Source organism: Juglans microcarpa x Juglans regia, chromosome 3S (genome assembly GCF_004785595.1).
Source record: "Juglans microcarpa x Juglans regia isolate MS1-56 chromosome 3S, Jm3101_v1.0, whole genome shotgun sequence".
Lineage (NCBI taxonomy): Eukaryota > Viridiplantae > Streptophyta > Magnoliopsida > Fagales > Juglandaceae > Juglans > Juglans microcarpa x Juglans regia.
In genome coordinates, this window is record NC_054599.1 from 23,576,779 (window position 1) to 23,590,404 (window position 13,626).

The 13,626-nt window shown below is 34.0% G+C and overlaps 2 protein-coding genes across 3 annotated transcripts; both read right to left on the bottom strand.

The window, feature by feature from the left end:
- Positions 1–679: 679 nt before the first annotated feature.
- LOC121257233 (translocon-associated protein subunit alpha-like) lies at positions 680–4,859 on the bottom strand. 2 transcript variants are annotated; one of them, XM_041158175.1, is made up of 8 exons: positions 4,649–4,859; positions 3,689–3,853; positions 3,553–3,603; positions 3,219–3,307; positions 2,530–2,607; positions 2,228–2,431; positions 1,746–1,817; positions 680–1,050 (listed from the first exon to the last, which is right to left on the bottom strand). In XM_041158175.1, the coding sequence occupies exons 1-8, from the start codon at positions 4,725–4,727 to the stop codon at positions 1,000–1,002; spliced, it is 789 nt and encodes a 262-aa protein (XP_041014109.1). In that variant the 5' UTR covers positions 4,728–4,859; the 3' UTR covers positions 680–999. The 2 variants fall into 2 exon arrangements, with proteins under 2 accessions (XP_041014109.1, XP_041014108.1); XM_041158174.1 differs by having other exon boundaries at positions 3,219–3,310; positions 4,649–4,839.
- Positions 4,860–5,732: 873 nt separating this feature from the next.
- On the bottom strand, positions 5,733–11,134 carry LOC121257231 (protein XAP5 CIRCADIAN TIMEKEEPER-like). The gene is made up of 12 exons (XM_041158170.1): positions 10,862–11,134; positions 10,634–10,699; positions 10,482–10,546; positions 10,120–10,232; positions 8,725–8,803; positions 8,551–8,627; positions 8,403–8,464; positions 8,152–8,283; positions 7,991–8,044; positions 7,060–7,125; positions 6,521–6,595; positions 5,733–6,221 (listed from the first exon to the last, which is right to left on the bottom strand). Exons 1-12 carry the CDS (start codon positions 11,030–11,032, stop codon positions 6,171–6,173), a joined length of 1,011 nt encoding a protein of 336 aa, XP_041014104.1. The 5' UTR covers positions 11,033–11,134; the 3' UTR covers positions 5,733–6,170.
- Between the last annotated feature and the right edge of the window lie 2,492 nt (positions 11,135–13,626).

The following is a 13,626-nucleotide window of genomic DNA, read 5'->3' on the forward strand; positions in this document are numbered from 1 at the left end:
ATTTAGTTTCAAACTAAACGTTGAGATCGTTACCACCCCTTGTACATCCATAATCACGTTTTGACGGAAGACCAAGAAAGTTGTAGAAACCTATATCCGTAATCCGATCATCAAAATTCCGAATTTCCTCGTCCTTCAATAAACAGGAATAACCCACCCAGATGCCAGAAGCATGACAGCTTAAGACCAAAACACTTGAAAATATCCCATCTAAACCGAAATATCACAAAATTTAAATCCGATTACCATGACGATAAAAGGCTGGAGTATATTGCAGAGACCCATGATTGTGACTTATACCGAAGTTAGTCCCACACAGGAAAGGAGCTGCTCAAAATTAAAATGGGTAGCATCTTGTCAGACCACAAATAAAATGTGATTTGATGAACCCGCAAGCTCAGCAAAAAATAAAATTGGTCTGGTTTCCAAAGTTAATCGTTTAATCTTTCAAAAAGGTTTAAAGAATTTCAGTCAGCTTCCTTTCACCTCCAACCATAAAATATCTGGAATAGATCCACCGCATGATATACCTGAGAGGGGAAATTTTCTCACAATGACACAAATATATGCTATAGACCCACAAATATCTTACTATAGATGCAAGCATTTCAGAATGTACAAATGCATAATATGCTGCACTAATTTCCTCAGAATATGTCGACGGCCCTACATCACAGCATCCACAAGAAACTGCATTGGTGAAATTGTAATATAAAAATGGCTGTCACAGAAAATTTTCAGTTTCACAGAAAATTGTATCCCTCCTAACTCAAATCTGTGTTAGTTTTACCTCAAAATGATCAAATTCATCTTTAAGAAACTTTTAATTTAAAATATATTCGAAAAACTACAACAGAAAGACAAGCTTTTCTGGTCTAATTTTCAAAACTACTTGCAGTTTTTGGAGCTCTCTTCAAATCTCTAACTGCCTAGCTAGAGTTACAAGAGTCGAACTTTGGTGAAGTGGCTTGTGCAGCTTAACCAGATGTGAATGCTTATCTACTTTTTCTTCTTTGATTTGCTGGACAAGGACTGAGTATATGCGGTTCCCTGAGTGTTGGAATGGGCAGAAAAGAATACAACAGCATTAGCCATCACAATTTCAGCAAATCGCCAGCGAAACAAAAAAGATTCAGTGGGTACAGTTTTATATTGGAGAACAAAATCTACAAAGAAGTTGATCTGATTTTTTATTTTTTGCGTTTCCTACTTTCTATTTAATTCTAATCACACTTCTGTAATGTCCCATATTAGGTATAGAAGGTGGTGAATGGGATCCCATATTGCTTGGGATAGATAAGTTCTTGCCCTTTATACTAATTTCAAGTGGCTTCAATTGTAATCTTAACTTGTCCTTTTGGAATATCCGTCCAGATGTGTGGCTTAACCTTTCTTTGGACAATTAATATTAGAGCAAATCCTAGTCAAAGGTATGGGTTGTGCAACCCATTATGGAATGAAATTGTAACAATCCAAGGAAAATCCCCAACCACATCTGGAATGATACTCCAAAAGAACAGGCCAAAATTTCAATTAAGAGTCCTTTGGAATCACTATTAAGGGCAATAATTTTTATATCCTAGGCAATGCGGGATCCATTCACCTACACATGCACCCAATCTAGGGTATTACACATTCAAACCACAACCAAAACATCATAGCAAAACTCCTTCCAGTAATACTTCCCTATCAAGGGGACAACAATTTGCAAGAACATTCATTTACCATGGTGATAAACCACTCACCTGAAGCCACTCATCCATTGACGCATCTGTAGTCTTAGTTCCAACTTCCACCTTGGGAGCCCTCTTAGTTTTCTGACCAAGTACATGCAGACAGAAGGGGAATATTACAAGGAGAAAACACACAAAACAGACATATAAAATGTAGCCATGAAAAACATCTAATGGGCCACCAAAGAATTGCTGAACTCTCTCGCACAAGAGTTCAAAACATGAGTAGCAAGATAGTCAGGATAATATTACATTTCCAACCAAATTTTCAGCTATACAAAATTAGTATGCTGAGATACTAACATTGTTTTTTTATAAGTAGAAATACTAACATTGTAAGTGCACAATAATTACGGGTTTGTGTCAGGACGGAGTTAACAACATCATATTTGAACACTAGAAACGTCTACAAATAGATCTCTATTCAATTTATTATCACATATATAGTTCATGAAGTATCTAATCATACAAATGGCACGTCTGAAAGTGCATACCTTGGAAAGGTTCTTTATTTGACCACGAATCCATGTGCCCAGGAGAACAAGAAGTGAAATTGCAAGTGTAACAAGGAAAACAGACTCAATGCTCAGAAAATTCCCTGCCTCAACAACTTCAATGGTACCATTATAGAAGGTGCTCTGGTATGGATTCTGGTCAATTTCATAAATAATGGTGCCTACAAGGTCAAAGGTTCCAGGCTGCACAAAAAAGAATGAAATGCCTAAGCTCAAACAAAAGGATATTCTTCTATCAATTCGCACGTTTTGGGAACACATAGTGTGGACAGATGAAATACCTGCAAGAACTTGCTAACAGCAAATATGTATGGGAAAGTAGCCTGTGCTGAAGCTGGTACTGACGCGTTGTTGAAAGCCTATACTTAAATTACAAACATATGAGTAAGCAAGGAAAACCATATTGAAATCAACCATAGAAGATAAGAAGAAAGAAAAAGAATTTCCCCTATACGAAATCTAATAATCAAACCCCCAGTGAGCCCTTACTGAAAGGGCACCACCCAACCCCAACCAGCACAATAAGGCACAACCATTTATAAAGCTTAAGAATTAAAAACAGTAATTCTGTAACAGAAGAATATAAAACATAACGAGTTAGGGGAACCAAAACCAACAAAAGATGGAAAAATTAACCCAGATATAAAGCTGTATATAACACCAAGAAAAGAATAACTGAAACACAAGGAAGATTGAACCAAGAACTTTGTACAGAACACAAAAGTAACATAACACCCTGGCAAGGTATTTGTTGCGTACATAAAAAACTTTTTGACATGCAAAATTCAACTTGATGAAATATACCAAGCATAGCTTTAATTTCCGATAATATCAATTTAATGCAAAAGGCAATATAATTCGTTAAAGACAAGATAGGCAACATAGCCCTTAGATTTAAACACCAACCCGCTTACTTAAAGATCATGGATACATTAAACATCTGATCAAACATAAGTACACCTAGAATTACCTGTGCAGTGAGATTTTGAACCAGCAGCTGATGATCGAAAGGAAGATGAATGCTGGCCTTAATTGCAATGACATTCAAGGTTGAGTCCCCTGCTTTTTAATCCAAAAGAAACAAATGAGCTAAACTTAAGCATTAAGAACAAGAATGAAAAGAAAATTGCATAGCAATGACGTGTACAACACAAATGCCAAACTGGCTTTTCAAAAAGAACAAAAGATTGTCTAATACGAAGCCAATAGAAAATAGAACACAGAAACACCTTAGCAATAACCAATACATCATACCACGCCAATTTCCAGTGCATTTCAACACTACAAAACAGGGAGCTAATTACCATCATTTTTCATTCCAACTAATAGCTCAGTCTCTTCTCCAGCTGGCACCACTACAAGGACAGAAACCAAATCAAACACAGCCATCTTCTACAACAACAGGCGTATTTTGTATGCGCAATTAGATAAGACTATTACCTCGAGCACTATTCTTCGGGAAAACACAGACTGTATTAACTCCTGGAGCTGGGCTAAAATTCTCATCACCAAAATCTTGGGCATCCTCACCAACGATCCCAAGATCACCCACTTCTTCAACGGCCTCTGTAGGCTCCACATCTGAACCCACTTGACACCTAGCAACTATCAGATAAAAGAGCCATCAATAATGAAATTTTCACGGAGAAATTATATCATGCTGTGAAATTAATCTTATGCATTCAACAAGATATTACCCCTAAAACTGCCAAACACAGTTCACCAACGATGTAGATCAAAATCCAGAACTAGGCAAGCTGAATTCAACTGTCTACTTACTGTAAAGCGACTGGTGCAAACCGTACAAGGTCGCCATTTTAAACAGATAAGCATCCACAACTCTTAAGTAATCTTCAATTTAAAAACCATTTGATGGGCAATTCAAAAGTACTTTTCATCGCTTCCGTAATTAAAAGTGAAGGCAAAAGTTGCCCCAAAAGGGAGGAAAAGAAGTACTTCCGATATTAGTGTTTGAAAAGTATTTGTATTTAGTATTTTCATTAAAGATATATAATCATGTTAAATTTCACTTACGAAAAAGCAATTGCCATGATCAAGTAAATTGCTTGAATCTCTCGAAAAACAGTTGACTTCGTGAACTCGGCCCATGCGTAAATACGCCGCGTAAGTATAAAATTGAACATCGAATCAGAGGATACGAGGGAATAAACAAATATCAAACTAAATCGAAGCGCAAAAACCGGAAGAATCGGAATCTTCAACCGAGCCAGATCTCCATCAAATAGATCAACGCGATCGTGTCATGCATGCAAGCATCAAATAAGCCAGAATTCCAGGCATGCATGATCATTTTTTTTCTCAGTATGAAACGAATAACAAAGGACACAGAGATGCATCCGAATCAGAGAATGAGCGGGTGGATCTAGATCTGGAGCTAACCTTGGAGTAAAGAAGACGAGAGAAAGAGGAGAGCGAGGAAGAAAACCCTAACGTTCTTCAGCGCCATCACCATGGTCATGATGGGGAGGTTTGGATGGGTTGGAGAGGTGGGTATGACTCTGGGTTATTATTGGCCCGTGTTGAAATGTGGGGAATACGGTGGCGAATGATGATCTTGATTCGTGTGTTCAAAACACCCGACCCTACTGTCCACCCTACACTTCCCTTCTGAATCAGAAGGAAAATGCCAAATCCGAGAGGGACGCTTGGCGTGGTCCAACTTTAGAATATTGAATAAATATAGATTGAAATTATTATTGAGAGTATCTATTTTGTATACATGATGTGATATTATCTAGACTACACATCTCTTCAAGTGAGTGTTAAAAATAATCAATTAGAAACAGTCATGCAATGAATATAAAGTGTGTATTATTATAATAACTTCTCTCTAACATTACTTTAAAATATTATAAGGTTGTAGTAGGTGTTTACAGAGTCTAGACTTCAACCGTTCCTTAATTTAGAATGGGAGTGATGATCGTACAGTTATATTTGTATAAATATAATGTATTTTTTTAAAAAATAGTGAAATTTATTATTATTTTAATAATAAATTTGCATTTAATTTTTATTTTTAAAATGAACAATTTATAATTATAAATATCATTTTATTTAGATTGAAAATACATTTTAGCCGAAGTCAGAGACAATCACCTTCTTAATTGTGGCTCAACAAATTCAACGCTAAATTACTCGAAGATTATTAATTTTAAGGATATGATATGTAATAGAAATTTTTTATTCCCAAATCAATACGGAAAGCATGTATAATAAAATGTTTCCATTGCATAATTTGATTTGAAAAATAAATTTTAAATTTTAAATTTTACAAATCAAATCTTATCATTTAAGTGATATAAATTATGTATTCTACATAATGACTTGAAAAAATAGAATAATTCATTTAAAAAAATAAAAATACTATACTTTTATATTTCAAGATTATCTAATAATTATTATTATCTACTTTTTAAGGTTGCAATAAACCAGACTTTATATGGTAAAGGACGAACATCAGAAATTGTGGGAGAACAATGAATGCTGCAATAATAACTGCAACTATACAAATCTCTCAAACAAACATTTACAGGATCTAATCATAAACTATCAGATAGTAAAGGAACTTGCCAATCCCATTTTCCTTTTTACTAGGTAACTCAATCTAAAACATTCGAATAACAGTACAAGAATTGAGCCCAAGAAACTGTCGACAAAACCAGGTTCCACTGCTTCCAAAAAAGTACAAAAGCTGGATCCCGTAGATGTGGGGGAGTAATGATAAACTCAATACATTTTTTGCAATTCATTTCACAATAATATTGTAAGATAAAAGTATTCTTGTAAAATGATGTTATTTTTATAAGGTGATTTATAAAAATACCCATCATTTAACACATTGTTGTGAAATGTATTGTGAAAAATATTGTGTAAATCATTTTCCATGCGAAAAATGATCAAATCATTCCCCATGGATGGTATAACGCTCCCATTTTTTTGTGGAGTCATATATCTGTCAGAAAAAAATGATGAAGAGAAGTGATTAGAAAACATCATGATGAGCATCCTAACAAGTGTCCATTGCACTTCCAAAACAAGAAGCTAAAATAACCAGAAAATATCGGTGTCAAACAATCTAAGAACTCCCACGTTACTGAACAGGTAAAAGCACCCGAGTGGTATGCATGAAAAAGTTCATTTGGAATGAACCAAGATGCCGTGGTATAATAAAAAATCTGGATTGATAACTGTCATAAGCATAGGGGATAGGTCAACTAAAATGTATACGTAAACTGTGAGTGAGAAACCCACCTCCCATCTTGAAGCAGGAAAAATATGCTTGTTCTTTTCATACCAGTGCCTCTCAACAACTTTCCCGGCATGAGACTGTTAGAAGATTCAAGGAAAAAATACATATCAAAGTTGGTTTACAGAAAGAGCTGCTAGAAATTTAAATTACTAACACAATGGGTAAAGGTGCCATTTTGGCTACAACACATTTCTCAATATACACAGGTAACTTCCAGACTTCCAGTCAGTCAATCAGAATCCAACATCCAAAATGTATCATTGCAGAATACATCATTAAGAATTTCCAAAATGGGTCTAGAGAGTTAGCATGTGCCACATTTTGAAGTGGATATTTGCGCTTTTTTAATAAAATTGTACTACTTATAAAAAATGCATGTGCAACATTTTTAGCAGCATGGAAGTCATGTTTCGGGCTTGGTTGTGCCCGTGATTTGATATTTAGTTATTTCGATTTTCAGTTCATGCAAATTTGAAGTTAACTTTAATATACAACAAAAAAAAAAAAAAACAAATAATGATAGGGCAGGAAGAGAATGTACCTCATCCTTTTCTATCGTTGCATCAGCAGTTGTTCGCACATCCTCATGCACATCAAAGTGGAAAAGCTGCATAGAAAAAAAAATGAAATAAGTCACCTTTGATAAGGACCGACTACACAGAGAGGGAGGGAGCTAGAATTAAAAGGAAAAATACAGCCATTTGTTTCACAGAAAAGACCCAATTTCATTGTCATCTGCAATTGAATTAGGTTTCACTAACAAAATCCTGGAAGTAGCAACAAAGAATCCAGGGTCAGCAGCAGTACAAACATGGTAGGGGATTTAGGGCAGAAGCTATCAATGACGGCATAAACTTTCTGTTGATGAGCCATTGAAATGACCTATGGGAGGCACAAGCCACATCTGGGCTCATAATCCAAAAGAACTAGTCAAGATTACGATTGGAGCCTCTTGGAATCAGGACTTGAACTTCTCCCTCTTAAGAAATGTGGGATCCCATTCACCATCTTCCTCTACACAATCATGCAGTATAGACTGTAGGGTATTACAGCCATATACTACAAGATTTCTACTTCATCTTCCTTCTTGAATCTTACAGTATAATTTTTCTCCAGATTTATTGTCAAGAAAGTGAAACTCCAACTCAAAACCAAGAGGTGAAAGCTCATGACTAGTGGACAACTGTAGGTAAGGCATAGTTAACTCATTTCCATCATTTGCAAGAAAAACAAAAGACAGGAACACTAAATATTAATCACTTCTTTTCCCATTTGTAATTTTCCTACCATTTTTTTTCCTGAGCAATTTGAGTACCTATTGGAACATGGAGATATAGCCAGCATGATAACATGTTTTTTTCTAATAAGTATAGCCAGCATGATAACATGTCCCAACACATACTCACTCCACTCCCCGAAAACACACAATGAAACAAAAAGATGAAGGGAATTTTAAAAAAATTGAACATTACCGGTCCACTTTTGCCCCTGGCCTTGTTAATGATTAGATCATAAAAACTATGCTGCTGCAATTCCACGATAACAGAAACAAATGATGGAGAATTAGTTACCACATGCACAACAGTTTAATGTCAAAATCATACTCAGGTACTTGTTTTCAACAGAATCTTACATGGGGAATGATAAGATCTTCTTTCACATAAAGCAAATTCTCCACTGAGGTGGTTCGAATTTCTCGAAACTCGGGTGCAAGTTGCTGCTGAACAGCTCGAAGAAACTCTCCTATTGTAACCCCCTTGTGCACCTGAATGATGAGAAAAGTAAGCAGGGACAAGAACAATAAAATATCAGTACCTAACAGTTGAGAAAGGGAATACTACAAGCAGTAGCAAATAATATGCAGTTCAGGTAACCACTACTCACCTTAATACCCCGCCTATGGCCAGCTCCATCCCAATAGCTGTATGTAATTTCAAGAGGCTCACCTGAAATACATGCAAATCTGGATCCAGTCAAGATTTTCTTTACATGCAGCCATATAAAATTTACCAGCATCAGAACATGGAATTACTTCGAATCTGCTCCTGCTCAAGAAGCCACTGTCTCTGTAGCCTTTCACGCTCAGCTTGTTCCTCTGCCTCCCGCTCACTGAAAGAGCATCCTCATCACATCTAAGATCAAATGTTAGTCCCAAGACTAGAGAGAAAGAGAGAGACAGGGACGAGAAGAGAGAGAGATAAAACACCTGTCAGGCAGAAAGCTAGTTTCCACTGTTGGATCTTTACCAAATTTGCCATGCCGAAGCCTCTTTGATTGTGAAGGTTCTGCAATAAGATGGTAAAGGAAAGAACCAGCAATGAAGTTTCTTTTGCCTGGCATCAATCCAGCATTATTCTTTTTAAAAAAAAAATACATGAACATTTTTCAGAAAATAACTATAACACTAAGATGTAGGTTCATGTGAGATACATCAATTCAACGAGGTCCATGACAGAAATCAAGAACTAAATAAATTTACACCCTCGTTTAGCATTTCAAGAACTTTTTTGTTCCTAGGGACACACTCCAACAGATTCAGTACATGCATTTTTCACAAGATGCAGGGCAGTGCTGATGGTCCACATTAAGATTCAGGTTGGACTATGCATCAAGTGGTCATAAGATCGCTTTTCAACAATTGAAAAAAACAAGAAGGAAACCATATAGATGACTCTAGATTATTTGTGGATTTTATATATGGACCCATTCCAACAAGCTTATTCAATAAATACATTCTTCTATAGTTCTATGTGATTCCAAGACATGACATTTAGTTGAGACTTACGGTATAGAGTACCTTAAAAAATTGTCCTAAGATATTCAGGATCAACCCTCTTGGGGGTAAAAACCCCAAGGCATCAAGGTATAAACCATAAAATACTAAGACACCTTCTGGACCTGTAGGGAGGGAGTTTTGTGCATCATCAACTGACTTTCTATAAAAGACTAAACTCACACAGACTTCAGCAAGGTCATACAAATGTTGGAAGAAAATTTAAGAAAAGTTCTATATTTTTGTTAAACCATGCATTTTCTAATATGGCTAAGCACTAGCCCACGAAATCTTCATACAACACAACTTGATACAACACAATTTCACAAGAATAATAATAAATAATTAGGGTTCAGAATCAAAGTGACATAAAGGAAAACTATTCTAAGGTAGCTAGAAAAATTATTAACAATAATATTCCACAAATTCACTCATTACCAATATATGCCGGCAAAAAATAAAATAAAGTAAAACCTAAGGGGTTGGCCCAAGTGGTGAAGGCCTTGGTCTTGGAGTATCACTCCCTTCAACGTCCAAGGTTCAACACCTCATGTGTACAAACAATCATTTAGGGCCACACCCCCTGGTGAAAAACCAGCAATTTAACCAATTTCGTGTAGAGAAACTTTCGAGAGTGCAGTGCATAGGACCAGGGTTTACTCTGTAGAGGTGCGTCCAAAGGGCCCTACCTTGGAGAGGTTTTCCGGCATAAAAATAAAATAAAATAAATAAAATAAAGTACAAAAAAAATTATTACTATCAGGAGCTATTTGTAGTAATTGGAGAAACGGAAACCTAGCGGTTTTAAGCTGAGGATTAAATGCTTACCACTTTCACCATCCTCCTCTTCACTACCATTCTCGATATCATCCGCAAATGACAACCGGGAATTCCCCTTTATCTTTCTCTGTTTACGCTTTTTTAATTGAAGCTCCTCCTCCCTATAACAAAAGGAATGATAAAATTAAATATTAAACAGCACAAATAAAGGGTCCTAATATATTAAAGGAGTTATTCTATTCTCAACCCTGTGTGTACGCTATCCAAGTCATTTAAATGGTAAGATTTTAAAATTTATCTTTCAAATCAAATTATGTCGAGTAATCACTTCCACACCAGCCTGAAAATATAATTTGTCATATTAAAAATCATTTCATCGTGCAAAATTTGATACGAGAATTCAAACTCACTCTTGCTGCTGCTTCTGAAGTTTCTCCTTCTCTTCCTCTTCGAATTTGGTCCGAATATTAATTCTCTATACAGCAAATTACGCATTGGTTTAAATCAATAACAAACAGATATTCCTCTTTATTGCTTTATTATTGGGCATGCGTTAAAATACCTTCTCAACATACTCCTCCCTAGTAACCAAACCCACAGTTTCCTTCTTAAACGCGTGCTCAAGAATCTGAAATACCCATTTTTCAAAAAACAATAAATAAATAACAATAATAACGAAAATAAATTAAAAGAACGAGCTTCAAATAAATTAATACGTAGGTATCAAAAGCAATTAGAAAACCTATGAAGTGATAGAAATGGTTTGGGGTAATGTGTTTAGGAAACGGACCTCGGCCCGACTTTTACCGAACTGGAGGAGGCCCGGCTGGCCTTTGGCGGAGGCGGACTTGTCCTTGAGCTCCTGGATTTTGCGGCGCTCGGCTTCCCTCTGTTTCTCGAGCTTTCGGATCCTAACGGAATCCTGGGCCGTGCCCACATACCCGTCTCCCATGCCCGACATCTTGCTTCCCCTTTCGCTCCTCTCAGTCCCCGGACTCTCTCTCGGCTCAGATCGAGAAAACGACCGTGCGAAGTTTTGGAACCGCCAATCGTAGTATAGTAATTATAAATAAGCTTTCAATTAAGCCTCGTACACCAAAATTTCCTTTATTTTTATTATTTTTTTAATTTAATTATTTTTAAAATAATTAAATTCTTCTACTCATCATTTATATACTATACATTTAATAAAAAAAAATTAAAAAAATAATAAAAATAGTGGTATATAGTGTGTGAGGTTTATGAATAGAATTTTTCATTATAAATCGATTCCAAAATATAGATCCTCGTTTGCCTAATAATTTTTCATTTTAAGATAAGTTTTTATTTAAGTTACTGTTTTGACAGTGAAATGAGATAGTTTTAAATAAAAGTTGAAAATTAAATAAAATATTAATAGAATGTTATTTTTTAATATTATTATTATTTTATAATTTGAAAAAATTAAATTGTTTAATATATTTTATCTGAAATTTTAAAAAAATGTAATAATAAAATGAAATACTTTCACTATCCACTATAAATTTACAGAGATTGTATACTTAAAATTAAAATATGGGTACATTTTTTTATAATTAATATCATCGTATTACTGTATTAAAAATAATAATTTTATTTAGATTTTAAAGATGTGTTTGGATGTTAAACTGAGTTGATTTAAGTTGAGTTGATATGATAAAATATTTTTATAATATTATTTATTATTATTATTATTTAAAAATTTAAAAAAATTAAATTATTTATTATATTTTGTATTAAAATTTAAAAAATTTATAATAATGAAATTGATAACCAAACGTACCACATCCCCATATTTATTATCTATTTAAAATATCATTACAAAAATTATATGCATATGATTACTCCTAAAAAATTAACAAATTATTTATGCATGGAAACTAATATCAATAAAACCCCCGGATTAAAAGCTGAAAAATATTTGATATGTCAATTGATCTTAATATTTTTTTAATAAATAAAAGTTATTAATTATCGCAATGGTCTTTAATATAGAAAGTCGTCATTCAATTTATGTCAAAACTTTGCCACAACAATATTAAAAGCTGAAAAAGTTCATTTAATTTATTTTAATTCGAAACCTAGTCCTAACAATATTTATGATTTAATTTTTGGCCTGTCCATATTAATGTGTAAAGAAAATGATATGTGAAAAGTTATATTATGATATTCAAAACTAATTTAACCTATCCTCAACATAATAAATCAAATTGAATAAAACTAATGAGAAATTCAAAATCTTGGGTCGTCCCTTATGTGCATCTCACATCATGAATCTCTATTAATGATTTTAGTACAGAGTTGACAAAAACAAAGATTATTAAATCACTAAACTTGTATAGACTTGTTTACTCGAAATGCCAATTAAATCACTAAATATTTGTAAAACTATAATTAAATAGTTGCTATTTATCTTTAAATGAGATAAAGAGGATGTTATTTCCCTTCTAAAGAACTCTAAAATAAAAAATGATCTTTTCAAATTTCTTAAGATTTTTGTTTATCGACTGAACTTGTGAAAGGGTAAGGCTTCGTTTGAAAACACAACTCATCTCAACTTATCAGTATAACTTTTTCAAATTCCAACATAAAATATAATAAACAATTCAATTTTTTCAAATCTCAAAATAATAATAATAATAATAAATAATATTCTAATAATATTTTATCAACTCAACTCAACTCACTTCAACATCTAAACGCACTCTAAAATACATTAGGCCTAGCACACTACTAAGAGGCAGAATAACAGAGAGAGAGAGGGGGGATAAGAAGGGACAGGAAGGGACAATGGGTGAGGGTGTCAATAATTAAAAGGTAAGAGAGTGTCAGGAGAAAATAGGAGAGGGAGAGAGAGGCCAGACACGCAAAATAAAGCATGCCTCAACATTGCAATAGCATGCGGAAAGAGGTATCAAATTAAGGGGGATTGTTAGATGATTAAAAGGGGGCTTCTTCTTCGACTTATTCTTCAACCTCTCTCTCGAGAGCTTTGCCAATGGGATATTCTTTATAAAATATATTCAAGATCTCTATTGTGTAGTGAGAAATTAGAGGTTATGAGAGACTATGACAAGTATATTATAATTGATTTTTCCTTCTCAAACATTCATGAACGTAGGCATTCTATCGAATCACGTAAATCTATGTGTTCTATCTCTCTTTCCTTTCACTTCCTGTTGTAAAAGGAAAAATGCATAGAACAATGTAGGTATAATGCCTAGACCGTGTAAATCCAAGCATTATTCGACTTGTTGTGCGATTTTCATGCATAAACAAAACTTTTAAAAATCTTAACTATTTTATAAATAAATAGTTGATAAATGAGACACATAATTCTCAATATTTTCAAAATTTATTATAATTTTACTCTCAAACATCATTCAAAATTTCAAATACAAAATATTTATTAATTTCAAATTTTTAACTTTTTTATCTGATCATTATCCAAACACAAAAATCAATACAGCTCTTACAAAATAAAAAATAATATGAAAAACTTATTTTCAAATAATTTTTAAATTTTATAGTATTTTT

Coding starts and splice junctions, on each gene's coding strand:
- LOC121257233 (XM_041158174.1), bottom strand. CDS start 4,727: ATGACCATGGTGATGGCGCTGAAGAACGTTAGGGTTTTCTTCCTCGCT. Junction 3,604..3,688: donor CCCGAAGAATAGTGCTCGAG/GTAATAGTCTTA, acceptor CTGTCCTTGTAG/TGGTGCCAGCTGGAGAAGAG. Junction 2,432..2,529: donor CTGTTAGCAAGTTCTTGCAG/GTATTTCATCTG, acceptor TTTTTTGTGCAG/CCTGGAACCTTTGACCTTGT.
- LOC121257231 (XM_041158170.1), bottom strand. CDS start 11,032: ATGTCGGGCATGGGAGACGGGTATGTGGGCACGGCCCAGGATTCCGTT. Junction 8,284..8,402: donor GCCATAGGCGGGGTATTAAG/GTGAGTAGTGGT, acceptor CTCATCATTCAG/GTGCACAAGGGGGTTACAAT. Junction 8,045..8,151: donor AAGATCTTATCATTCCCCAT/GTAAGATTCTGT, acceptor GTGGAATTGCAG/CAGCATAGTTTTTATGATCT.